This window comes from Ambystoma mexicanum, chromosome 8, assembly GCF_040938575.1.
Source record: "Ambystoma mexicanum isolate Mex_15411 chromosome 8, UKY_AmexF1_1, whole genome shotgun sequence".
Taxonomy (NCBI): domain Eukaryota; kingdom Metazoa; phylum Chordata; class Amphibia; order Caudata; family Ambystomatidae; genus Ambystoma; species Ambystoma mexicanum.
This window is the reverse complement of record NC_090929.1, coordinates 1,080,631,656-1,080,645,382: the sequence shown is the minus strand read 5'-3', so window position 1 is coordinate 1,080,645,382 and position 13,727 is coordinate 1,080,631,656. Positions and strand designations below refer to the sequence as shown.

Genomic DNA, 13,727 nt, shown 5'->3' with positions numbered 1-13,727 from the left:
GGGCCCGTCGGAAGGTGCACCTCCGAGAGGCCGAGTAGTTCCGAAAACCATGGTCTGGCCGGACACCATGGAGCTATCAGAATGATGAGGAGTCGGTGAGACTTGATTGTGCAAATTACCCTGTGGATCAGGGGGGTAGGCAGAAAGGCGAAGGCTTTCATGCCAGTCCATTGGAGGTGAAATGCGTCGTAGGATACATTTTGTTACAGTATGTACAGCGATAGTAGCTGTTCCAAAAGCTGTGTGTGTGTGACTAATAAACCGAGATGCATTAGGGTAACAAAGAATATACAGGTGTAATATATGTACGTTAGTGATACACGTTATATATGGGAAATATACAGTTGCAGTGGTTAGCAGTGGACGCAGCAGTCAACATACAATATTGTTACAGAATTAACTATAGTGGTGCAATGGCAGTGAGGGAGTGCAGTGACAGTGCAGCGAGGTGTCTCAGATAACTTGAGCTGAAAGCCAGTGTTTGGTTTTGTTCTTAAAGGACTGGAAAGATGGCTCAGCTCTAATAGCGTTAGGTAAGGTGTCCATAATTTCGTGGCTGGGACAGGGAAGCTCACGTCCCCCCGCACCCCTCTTTTCTCGAGCTTGAATCTGGGGAGAGGCTGTTGGCTTGGGCAGCTCTAAGCGGTCTGGAAGCAGTGTGAGGTGCAAGTCGATTGGCCAAGTAAGGAGGGGCCTGATTCGCCAAACATTTGTGTGCAAGTGCAAGTGTTTTTAAAGAGATTCTTTGTGCAACAGGAAGCCATCAAAGGTTGCGTCTATGATCAGAAATATGCTGATTTCTAGGACTATTAGGGCGGCTCTGACGGCATTGTTCTGAGTGACTTGTAGTTTATTTAGATTGCTTTGGCTGGTCCCTAGATACAAGGCACTACAATAGTCAATCCTAGACATGACGAGGGTTCTTGCCAAAATGGTGCTATTGGCAGTGGTCAAGAAGGACCTGCATGCTGTGATAAGCTTGCAGGCGTAAGCAGATGCTGAGCTGACAGCATTGTTTTTTCTGGACAATGATAGAAAGGAGGCAAGATAGACTCCTAAGGTTTTGGTATCCTTGGAGAGCTTAATGGCATTGCCGTCAATAATGAAGACTTGAAAGACGAGTCAAGTTTGCTAAGACGTTGATGGGATCCTAGGATGAGAAGTTCCGTCCTGTCATCGAGGCAAAGTTCATGTTGCGCCATCCACGCCTGAACAACAGTGTAAATATCATTCAGGGATTTGGTATCCGCTTCGTGATTATCCGTGATAGGTATGAGTATCTGAGTGTCGTCGGCATAATTAGTATACGTGACACCCAGATAGTCAAGGATGTCAAACAGTGGTTTGGTGAACACATTATTAAGTGTTGGTGATACACACGAACCTTGGGGCACACCACAGTGAATGGGGGAGGGCTCTGCAGATGCTGAGGGGGAGAATACTCACATCAATCTATTATCTAGAAAAGATCGAATCCAGGCAGTGGCCGAGTCGGAGAATTAGGTCGCTGATTTTAAGTGTTGACAAAGAATTTGGTGGTTGACCAGATCAAAGGCTGCTGAAAGATCCAATAGAAGTTTTAAGTATTTAAAGAGTGTGTAAATGTAGCACTTATTACAATTTACAGTGTTGTAGCGATAGTGCGCCTTTGATAAGTAAATTTGTTTTTTTCAAGTTTGTAATAAACTAAATGAAAATAAAAAAAAAAAAATAGAAGTAGCAAGGCTAGTTTCCCATTTTCTTTCAGAACCTCAATCTGAGTTTTTAAGTCAATGAGGGCGGTTTTTATTCTGTGCCTCGGACAGAAACCAGACTGTCTTAGGCCAAGGAGTTTGTGGACTTCCAGGTAGTCCTGGATCTGCAGGTAGGCAGCTCAGTCCAGTATTTTGAGCATGAAGGGGACCATGGTGATGGGCCTATTATTTGTTGGTATGTTGGGATCCAGTGATGTTTTTTTGAGCAAGTGGATAACCCATGCGTCCTTGAGGTTATTCGGAACTATGTCTGATTTGAAGGAGGAGTTTATAAGGGTGGTAATGAACGGGGCTAAATCATGCGAAGCCGCTTTGATAGGGGCTGGGCATGAATCACCTTGGCAGTTGGACGGTTTAAGTTTGTTAATGATGCTTTCAACTTCACTGATGGTCAGTGGAGAGAAGCTGAATGGTTTATGAGTGAGGGTGGCTCAGGTGTTGGGCTTAGTGAGAGGGTATGGTTGCTGGTCGAGCTGCAAGGAGTTTTGCTGAGATTTAATTTTAGCTTGGAGAGTGACGATTTTGTCCAGGAATGCTTTTTTTATGTTGGAGCAACATGTGCTGGTTTTGCTGCAGGAACCAGGAGGGTCTGCTGGGGGTTCAAGTTCCTTCAGAATCTTGAATAATTTTTAGTGTTCGAGTCAGCTTGCGTAATGCGCAGATTAAAGCTATCTTATTTAGCTTGTATGATGGCATCTTTGTAGTTAATGGATGCTATGAGAGTGTCCTTGTGGGCATCAGAAGGATGACTTTTCCATCGGGATTCAGCGGAGCGTTTTTCTTTACGTAGCACTCTCAAGTGTGGTGTAAAGCAAGAGTTGAGATGGGCACGTAGTTTGGATTTCCTAAGTTTGAATGGGGCAATGGAGTTCAATGCTGCAAGAATGGCATGGTTGTATGTGTTGATAAGTACAGTGGGGTCAGAGCAAGATGCAGAGACTTTGTTAAGTTTGGGAATGATGAGTGGCAGCAATTTATCACAGGTGATATCCCTTTTATGTCTGGTATGCTGGGCTGGGGCGGTGGTGGGTTTGTGGGGTTAGCTGGCTTTGATGTTGAAGGTAATGTGGTGGTCTGACCAAGCACAGGGAGAGTTATACCTTATGCTGATGTTACAATTAGAGTCATCTAACCAATCAAGAGTCCTCCCCTTGTTGTGGGTAGGTTCGAATATGTGGTGGGTGAACCTAAGTCTATTAGCGAGTTGGCAATGTCAGCAGCAGTGGAGTCATTGGGATCTTGGAAACCCAGATTAAGATCCCCTAATGAAATGATTTGCGAATTAGTCATACACCTCATGCCTCCCTGCTTGTTGAGGGAGTGCCTGGTCACCATGTTGTCTGTTAGCACCAGGACATGTGTCCCCTGCAGGGCAGGTGCAAAAACAGCCAGTGCCATCCGACTGCTCGCAGCTCCAGCAGATTGATGTGGCAACGTTACTCCTTCTGAGATCAATGGCAGCTGAGCTGGAGCAAACCGCAATGGGCGCCCCAGCCCTTCCAAGTGGTGTCCAAGACCACCTGCTCTTCCGGTCATGGAGCCCAAAAGGTTCTCCCGCCAACATGTTTGTTCTGTCGCTCCACCAAATCAGGTTGTTTGCCATCAACCTTGACACCTAGAGCATATCCAACATCTGGTTGTACTATTGCGACCACTGACACCCGAGAAGCCACTGAAGGGATCTCATGTGAAGTCTCGACTGCAACACCAGGAAAATAAAGGATGCCATGAGGCCCAGTAGGCGCAAGAACACCCATGTCGGGAGACTGCTCGAAGTCTGGAAAAAACAGATCATATGTGCCATGTTGGGGACTCTCTCCTTTGGATGCAAGTACTTCCCTTCCCGGGTGGCCATGACTGCTCAGATGAACTAGAGCTTCTGAGCCGATGTCAGATTTCTTTAAGTTCAGGCAGAAACCCATGTCGTGCAGTAGTGAACAGGTGTCATCAAGGGGCCCCGAAACCTGCGTCGGTGACCCTGCTTGGTTCAGCCAGTTCAAGTATGAAAACACAAAGACGCCGGCTATCCTGAGGTGGGCTACTACTATTGCCATCTGCTTGGTAAAGACTGTGGGAGCGGAGTTCAAACCAAAAGGAAGCACTTTGAATTGGTAATGTGCGTCTGCAACGACGAACCTCAAGAACCGCCTGTGCTTCCTGTGGATTGGCACGTCAAAATGGGCACCCTGAATATCTAGAGACATCAGCCAGTCTTGGAACTGCAGAGCCTGGAGAATTTCCCTCAACGTTACCATCCTGAATTTGTCCTTCCTCAGGAACTTGTATAATTCTCTGAGGTCCAGGATGGGACGGAGGCCACCCCCTTTCCTGGGAACCAGGAAGTAATGGGAGTACCAGCCTGAGCCTCTCTTCTAGGCAGGAACCGCCTCCACTGCTCCGTTCAACAGAAAGGCTTTCAGTTCTTCCAGTAGCTCCGGCTACAGTGGTCGTGGAGGTCTTTCTGGGGGTATTCTCAACAATCCAGCGATTTTCCTTTCCAACTGGCAAAATAAGTCAAGAGAGCTCAGAGAGGCTTCTGGGACACTGTGTAAGTCAACGCTGCCGCAGCTCTCAACTGCCTCGCTCTTCCCCTGCCTCTACCTGGATGTGTCAACCTGTGTTGCCCTTGTTTGGACAGGGGTCCTTGGGACCTCCTGAGAAAGGTGGAGTATCTCCTGCAGCCCCTTCATCTGCATCCTAAAGAATAAGTCTGCTGTGGTGGCTGCTGCTGCACCGCCAGCCCAATGACTTGGCTGTGAGCTTACAATCCTTAAACTTCTCTAGGTACTTGTCAGCCATGGGTCCAAAAAGATCCTCCCCATAGCAGTTCAAGTCTAGCAATTTTGCTTGGACATTCAGGGAAAATCCTGACCCCCCCCCCCCACCCCGTCAGATATGCTGACCTTAGCAAGACCGTGGAGGTGCTCATAGCACAACACATGCAGTCAAAGGTGTCCAAACTTGGTGGAGTACTTGGCAGGCCATTTCCTTTCCGTTGGCCACTTTGTCCAGGAAACCAGCTTGGACTTCCCCTTCTGGAAGGTGGTCAGCTGCCTCTGAAACAGTACTCGAGAGGATGTGAGAAAACTTGGAGAAGGAACACAAGGCGTTTGCTGTCTTAAGGGCCATACTCCTTGTGGCAAAGACCTTTTTGCCAACGTGTCAACCTTTTTCGACCCCATGTGGTGGGAATGCTCTTAGTCGAAGGCCTGGACGTGACAGCTGTGGCCTACACCTCTAACCACTCTGCATAACAGGTGGAACGTCAAAAATAACAGCTTGCTTCTTGCCGGCTTATATTTTTTCGCGAGTTCTGAGTTGACTTCCGGCTGCCACTAGGCCATGACTGGATCGGTTATAGCCGCATTTAACGGCAATGCTGTTCCATTTGCAGCCCACGGACGAGGATGTTATTCTGGTCGTACTGTGACACTGGCTTCAACGGAGCGCCGAGTCCCAAGGCCACAACAACCTTCTCGACCACCTTATGATATTACGAATTTGGGTGTGCATATGGGTTGAGCTGTTGAAACTCCACATCCGGAGACATGTTCAGATCACTTGCATCGTGGAGGCCCTTTGCCAGTTGACGGAACTGCACCTCATCCGTAAATAAAATCAGGGAACGGATCCCACCATTGGCGCAAACCGAAATGGAATCAGGTCGTCCTCATCGAATCGTAGAAGACAGAACAGGTGCCGAGTAACAAAGCTTTGATCTTGCGGGGCTGCACGAGGAACCTGTTGGCTCAAAGGGGCCACCGACTACTTCGGCACAGGAGGAGTTTTCTCCTTCGAGGTTTTGTTTGAGGGCATTCGACTCACCTCAGCTGCCTTTGTGCCAGAGTGACCAGGTGCATTTGGAGCTGGATCGGCCAGCGGTGTCGAGGCAGAAGCCATACCAGACTGAGCATTTCAGTCTTAAAATCCCCCCACTCCTTCCTAGATGCACACTTCACAGGGTACGATTTACCCCTATCGTCCAATGAGTCGGAATCACATCTGCGTCTGTTCTTGAGCAATGATAAGTGGTGCGATTCACTGCGAGAGTGCGAGCACTCCTTTGATTTTTCCGGCGTCAAATCCTCAGTATCATGATCGGATAAGCACAGGAGCAATTTCACATGGGATTTAGATGGCGGCCTGCTGAGCGTTCCCCTCACTGCTTTCAGTTCATCCAAAGGCAGGAACCACATTACTCTGTGTCATGCCCTACAAAGACACCCCACACATATGGGGGTCTGTGAGGGACATTTTGGAGTTGCAGTGCTTGTAACATTTGAACCGCCTGGTTTAGTGCCCCACATACTGACAGTTATTCGATGAGATCGAAAACGAGCACGCTTGAATAACATGCTGAACGCATGGAGAAAAGGAACTAAGGTACTGGGGTGTAGTGCTTCCTTTTATACAACACCCCATCCGATCGAGGAATGGTTTGGCCGTCAACGAGGGAGAACACAACAATATCGAGCGAGAGTAGGCCCCTGTCAAAAGGATTTCCAAACAGCTGACACTAAATAGCCATCTATCAAGATGAGGAATCTGTGGGAGAATGAAATTCATTGACTTATCCCCATTGCACACAGTGAAAAAGTACACAAGTTCCAAAGGGAAACAGTTTCCCAGTCCTGATAGTCTGAAGGACTGATCAGTTTCCCCATAACAATGAGCAAAAGGTAACAGAAATTAAGCTGGAGGGCCAGAGACGCACCAGTCACGCCCTTTTCAAATAAAGCATTTGCTGCTTCAAGTTACCACATTCCTCCCTCAAGGCCACCTTTTCAAGGGCAAGACTTTACCCTTTCCTCAGATGAATCAATATCGTCCCTCCTACATCTGCGATGCTTCTTCTTGTGGGAAGATGAGTGGATGAACTCTTCACCAGTGACATTTCTTTGACTTTTGATGAACATTTTGTGATGAACATTTTCGAGTTACCGTTTTAGCAGCATTTGAACCCCAAAAGGTTGGGGCCCGACATGCTGGTGCACAAAAAACAACTCAACAGAGTTACTAACAGCGTGCTGAGCATGGGGAAAACAGGAATGGAGGAATCGGGGTGTAATATATGCTACATGGAGGACTGTCGACATGTCTGGATTCGAGAAGTGCTTGCGTCAAAGCACGCGAGAGCCGAGGGGAGAGGGTGTCGAGCCACAATATACCCCGTCAAAGTTTTCTGAGAGCAGATGGTGGTGTAAGGCATCTATCAAGATGAGGAATCTGTGGGAGAATGCAATCCACTGAATCAGACTGCAGAACCCCAAAATAGGATTCTGGCCTAACAGTTACGTGCAGTTGTCAAAGTCTCATGATGGATGACAACTTTAAAAGTAATCCCAACAAGTCCTGATTCCAATTTGATTGGTTCAATTGACAAAGATTTACAAAGAACAATAATAGATGTCCATCATTTGCTTGCTATATGCTATCATAATAATGACTATAATAATAATATTCACTGCTACAAAAAGGGATTGGAGGCACAGTTACCTCAAAAAGAATTTGAACAGATTTTAAGTGTCTAGCACGACAGGCTTTCATAACTTGCTGTATTGCATTCTGTACTAGGTTTGGTTTTTTTTGGCAGCTTCTTACTTAGTACATTTCTTCTCCTGAAGATCTATTCTGAACTAGAACTGAAGGCGACATGAACATTGTGATCCTAAGAAGTGGTGTAATTTTGTTTCTACAGAATTTACCACTAGATTTCACTTCTCAATATGCCCACTATATTTTTTCAGCTATCTATAATTTGGGGTATTTTCATGCTACACCAACAGGGATGCACACAGTGTACTTCTCAAAAAGAAAAACACAGCAATAGAATCTTCAATGAACAAGAGGATGTCAAAGCCCTAGAAACAAACTATGCATCAAATATTTTGAAGCACTTTTCAGAAAACCCAACAGCAAGGAAAGGTGAAAGTAAGACTTAAATAAACAACTGTCACAAGAAAAAATAGGTGCTCAGGGTTCTTATAAAGCAGAATAATATTTTGTATTGTGTGCCCCCTTCTTTAGTCCTGGATGGAATATATAGAAAGTTTAGAGTTTTCACCTTTTCACGTTAATTGAAAAGAGTCGCAGAACCTCCAGCGAAGACCGGTTTATTGTGGCAGCAAATGATTTGCCCTGAGAATAACTGAAGAACAGCATCTGCAGGACATGGGAATAGTACACTGACACACCACCTCCAGCAACTTGTCCATTATTGTCCTATTTGAAGAAAGAAGGATTTGTGAAGGAAATCTGGAAAATTGCATTACCACCACTATTAGAGAAGAAGAGCAGAGATGTGTGAAAATTAAGTGAAAGTTGGGTGAAAAAATCCCAGAAAGGTAAAGGGGAATGCACAGGCAGAGGAGTTATATGAAGTAGCCAGATAGAGGAAGAAAAGCACAGAAACAAACAAAGCAGACCAGAGGATGAGTCTGGTAAGAATAACATAAAAAAAAGTAGGTGAGATGGGAAGGAAGTCAAAGTCAGGAGTTTATAAAGAGGGGGTGCAAGGAGGCAGTGTGGAACCAAACAGATGGGATGTATAAAGCGCAAGAAATGGGAAGAAATGAAACAAAGGCCTTGCAGTGGCTCATGGATGATCCCCGGAGATTAGGTCTTACCTTAAGGTCCTCATGACTAACTTCCAGCACATTGGTGACATAGAAGGGGCCATGCTGGGCACTGCTGGACTCCTCCATGAGCTGTGTGTAGACGTAGCCAGCTGAAGACATTATCACAATGATATTTTTCCCCTCCTCGTTGAACAAAAAGGCAACATCTCGGATCTTAGAGCTCGGGAGCAGGAAGTAAAAAGTGGGGCTGAAAGCATCTGAGGAAAGGTTGTATACCTGAAATAAGAATTTAGAAGAATTAGCATGGTCATGAGGAAAAAAATAACTGCCAGTGACTGGCTGTAAACCAAATCTAAGCAAGACCATTTGTTACACTCATCAGAATCTCCTTACGACCCATTTCGATTCAGACCTCCCTCCTTAGAACCTCACTCCCTCCTTCCACAATTAAAATACAACTCAGTCCACCTCCCTGAAGATGAAGCCAGAACATCACAGCTCTTTACCTTAACAAAGTCGGCAGTAACTATAGCAAGTTCAGTCTGGGATCCAGGCAGCCAGACAGCTTTAATGATGAAATTTCCTGTAGCCAGCTGAGGATGCAATACTAAGTGATCAGAGACCGAGCCTGAGCTGCTGAAGGTGAGAACATGACAGTCCTGGAAAGAGAAAAAGGGCAGTTGGAAACTTTAATCAAAACAGAATCCTGCACCCATCAGCGATGAAAAACGTGGTTTTAGGACAGATAACCAGACGAGGAATAAAAACTTTATCAGTACATTTTAATGGCACTGTGTGGATTTTTCCAGAAGCCCTATGGTGAGGTGTTCAGAAAGAAGAACCTGTAGGTAGTGTACAGGGCTTCCACCAATTTAGTCCAAACATTCACAGTTGTAAACATGGCAGAGCAGTCTCGCTTCACTCTTAGGAGGGTAGAGGCTGTTAGGGAGAATTCTCTGTAAAGGCTAATTTCCCAAACCTAGTGAGTCCCCCAGCAGCTTTGCTGGATTTTTGGGGTTTATTTTTTTCTCCTGCTAAGAGTGAGACTCTTTTCCTCCCACTCTTAGACATGATTTGAGGTGTTCCTTTGACTTTGTATGTGTTTTATGGGCTATGGGGTCCATTACCTCATAGGGCTTCATGTGTTTTTGATATGTGGGTTACACAGCACCCTCCGTGCCGTAACCCAGGGGTGTCGTAGCGACTCGCAAACATAGACTCCATACCCTGGGACTGACTACTGTCTCCCAGGGCATGTAAAGTCACCATTGACTTAACTAGTCTTAAATTGTGAATAGAACCAGTACAAACCATCATATTGTGGACGTACTGGTCGGGGCAATTCGATTGCCCCGCGGTCTGTTGTTCGAGGGGGCACTGTCCAGTCCCCCCGACCGAGTTTTGGCTGGTGGCAGTGGATACTACTTTTTATATTCGACCACGAATATATTCCTATGGGATTTTCCCATTGTTCGAGGCTACCACTTTTTAATATAGCCTCGAACATACCGCCGGTTTATTAAATTAATATAAATTGACCGGTTGGTATTTTTTTGCCGAAACTTGGTTCCAAAATGGCGTTTGTGTTCGCTTCTGTGACTCCAACCCAAGTCGAGCCCTTTGTTCCACCTTTTGGCGGGCTTCAAAAGTGGTGCCACTCTGTCTGGGTACCACAGGGGGTGTGGGAGGGGGTTTAGGCACCCTGGACTGAGTTGCCTCTGCAACTCAAGTCACACTCTTGTGCGATTGGCCCAAGTGGTGAGCCGCCCGGCTCACCACTTAGCATGTTTGAGTGACAGCTAGGCTGAATGAATGGGGGTTTTCTGCATAAATGCAGGGCTTTGGGGACTGGAACTTCAGAAGTCGCCACAGGACCTAAAGAATCCGAAGACGGAGAAACCGAGCCGACCTTTCAACGACGACACCACCGTTGGAGCCCTGTTGAACCATCTCACCACTTTTCCCGACGACAGAGGAGATCTCCAGCCCGGAGAGTCTACTTCCTTTGACTGGTGGGGATAACCAGTTTGCTTGTCTTTTCGCCTTCCTGGACCATCTCGTGGCCGCCTTGCCCGTGCCAAGCACCCCGGCAACCGGAATACAACGGTTTACCACTACCGCGAAGAAAAGGGTAGTACCTTGTAACCGGGAAACTCCGCTGCTGGTTTCTTCCCTGGCAGTGCAACAACCTTCAGCTTTCCTCCACATCGAGACCTCCTCTTCCTCTGGATGAAACACCGACTTGCACCCGCTGCCAGGAACAACTGCCCCCGCTGGAGCATTCTTCCCATTTTCAGGTAATGTGTCCCACCTGGCCTCCCTTGCAACAGATCGTTCGGGGTGACAGTAAATCCTCGACTCTCTAACCTGGGTTAACCTGGGGCCTGTTAACTAACTTTTCCTGACTTGATCTCAATCTTTTATGAACTATCTACAAAGACTCTTTGGGCATAACCTCACTGTGTGATCCTGGACACATTTCGCTTGTTCTCTCTAAGAGTGGGCCTGGCATTTGAACTTCCTTGCCCTCAGTAGACTTTGCCTAACCTGCCTCACTGTGGTTCTTTGAAAAGTATTGAAATTCGTGTGCTTTCATGACTTTGCCTTTTCCCTCCCTTTTTCATAACTTATTAGAGTGCCATCTGATGTTAAGCACTCACCTATGTCTGAAAATAAGTGGTGTTTCTCATTAAGACTTGTCTAATAAGTAATCAGGGCTGTATATATATATAATAGTGACTGTGTGTTGACATTACTTACCTCTTTGTGCTAGTGTAATTTACAAGTGTGTCTTTAAATAAATAATTATATACTTTTACACCAAAGCTCTGGTCAGTGTTTGCTTGTACTACCGTATCTCTGTACCTATTGTGTATACTCTATATACTGCCTAACTCATCTTGAGAGAAGTCGGACTGCTCAGCCACAGCTACCAGGTAAATCTGGGTGGTACAGACTGCTACCAATTGGGTTTACTGCCAACCACCTGTAGTCCTAAATCTTTTGCAGTGGTCCCTAAGGGAACTGCACAGGTTTCTGCCTAACAGAGGCCTGGTAGTTAGTAAAGCTCTCGCATATCTACACACAAAGGTTATTGTATAATTACACAAACTATATACTGCCATAAATATTGCTCTGTAAAGAATTGGCTTTAGAAAAGGTAAATACTAAATTACAGTAAAAACTTAAAACACAGGGATTCCAAGATGGCCGCAGAGCGAAGAGCACGGTGACCAATGCTCTCCTGAATCTCGGTGCCTCCACAGCTTGCTTCGAGCTTCAAAAGGCAGCCTATTTGAATTGAGGAGAGCCCACACCAACGCGGACCAATTAAGAGCCCTACGCCGCTGAGATTTATTTAGATTCGCAGGTGGTGTGTGCACGGACGGATCCCGGGAGGCGGCCTCGTCTGAGCCCCAAGTGGAGGCTTCAAAGGAACAAGGACACAGGGCGCGAGATCCAGCCTCGAGGTTCGGAGGAGAAGAGTGTGCAGGGAGAGCCGAAGACTCCCTGAGGTGTCCGGAGCGGCACCAAGAGAATGTGGCAGGGAGAAGACTGGGCGAGCTCTGGAAGAAGGTAAACCGCATCAGATGTGAGAGCCCTGCGCGATACCCAGAGGCTGGTGGATGAAGGACTATTGAGGCAGCAGTCCGGAACCCGCTGATTACCTGCTGCTACAACCAGAGAGTACACAACAGTGAGGTGACAGGGGAGAAGAGGAGCGCTGACTCAATTGAGGGTGGCGGAGGCTCTCAGCCAAAGTCAAGGGGAGGGGAGGGCGGCAGCAGCGGGACCCCTTATAAGGACCGGCGGAGGCACCAACAGGATACAAGACCGGCCCCCACAAGCAGGCACAAAGAGATCCCAACTGGAAGGAACAGGCAGAGAGTGCAGGTAAGGAGAACGCTAAGGTGGTGACAAGGAGAGACCGCACACAGCAAAAGGCAGAGAGTAGAGGGTCACCACTCTAGTGAACAGCCGAGTGGCTATATAGGGAAGCACTCTTAATAGTTCTTCCTGGATATAGTCTTCTGTAGCCCTCCAGGCGAGGATGCAGCCCCGGCTTTCACACGGTCGTCTTGAAGCCATAAGGCGAGACAAGGGGAAAGTTCTACATAACAGGAGAGAAGCAGAAGGAAGATTCCAGTAGATAGGGCTCTGGACATCAGAGAGTGAATAACCCAGCAGAAAAGACTGGGATAGGAAACAATGTCCAAGACTAGGGGAAACAACCAGCCTTTAACATCAAAGGGCCCCAGGAAACCCCTAGAGAGCAACATCCAGAAAATGTGGAGCAAAGAAGGGACCTCCCCGCAGGGAACTCAAGCGGCCCAATAGCAAAGGGAACAGGTAGAACCCCACATGGAGGAAGGTCAAGATCAACAGGTGACAAACTCTCTCCTTAAACAATATTTTACTGATTTGGGGGCAGAATTGCTGATACAGTACAAAAAGAAATTACTATAATGAGGGAAGACCTCGCCGCAGCACTCCAGCGGATAAAACAGAACATGAACAGAATGGAGGAAAGGGTCGATATAAACGAGAAAGCGATACAAGAACTGACAGAGGACTCAATGAAGATAGAAATCTGGTTAGCGTAAATGGCAACAGCAACACATAACTTAGAACTTCAAATATAAGATTTAGAGAACAGATCGAGGAGGTAAAATATTCGGATTAAAAACATGCCAGAGGAAGTGTCATATAAAGACCTCAAAGCTGTGGTGAAGGGCATCTTTGAAGATCAATTGAATGCTGAAGGGAAACCAGAGGTGAGATTGGACAAGATTCATAGAGTCCGCCCTCGTAGAGGGGAACCAGGGGCTCGCCCCAGAGACGTTTTGGCAGCAGTGCAAGATTACAAAATCAAGGAACGGATCCTACAGATGTCGAGGAGATCTAAGCAAATAACCTGCAGTGGGTTGGAATTGTCACTTTTCCAAGATGTATCTCAGATGACTTTGGCCAAAAGGAGGAAAATGGCTCTGGTTGCCCAGGCACTCAGAGGAAAAGATATTAGTTACTGATGGACTCTTTCGTTTGGTATCTTGTTTGAATGGCAGGGCCAACAACAACGGATCACCTCCTGCGAAGGAGCAAAGATTCTGGGGATCGAGGAAGATGAGGACCAAGAGACAAGGGCTTCTCAAGAAAAGGATCGAAAGGTGTATAAGATCGGGGAATGGTCAACAGTGGTGAAACCCAAAATAAATAGAGGCAGTGGTTATCAGCCCCAACTGAAAGACCCTGCCAGCTGAGACAATGAGGGAGGAGACAATGGGTAAAGGGCAGGGAGGAATGAATGGCTAAACAAGCTTTGCGCCTGGGGAGGGCGAACAAGGGAGAAACACAGGAGGCCCCGAGGGGAGGGGGCAATGGGGAAGGAATCCAG

The 13,727-nt window shown here is 46.8% G+C and overlaps 1 protein-coding gene across 6 annotated transcripts in view; it reads right to left on the bottom strand.

The window, feature by feature from the left end:
* UBR4 (ubiquitin protein ligase E3 component n-recognin 4) overlaps positions 1-13,727 on the bottom strand; it is a 2,945,062-nt gene that overhangs the window by 1,684,298 nt on the left and 1,247,037 nt on the right. For all 6 annotated transcript variants that reach the window (XM_069611069.1, XM_069611071.1, XM_069611072.1 and 3 more), the window contains exons 42-44: positions 8,839-8,991; positions 8,381-8,608; positions 7,819-7,976 (exon numbers count right to left, since the gene is read on the bottom strand). In XM_069611069.1, the coding sequence (XP_069467170.1) occupies positions 7,819-7,976; positions 8,381-8,608; positions 8,839-8,991 (539 nt within the window). The remainder of the gene's footprint in view (positions 1-7,818; positions 7,977-8,380; positions 8,609-8,838; positions 8,992-13,727) is intronic.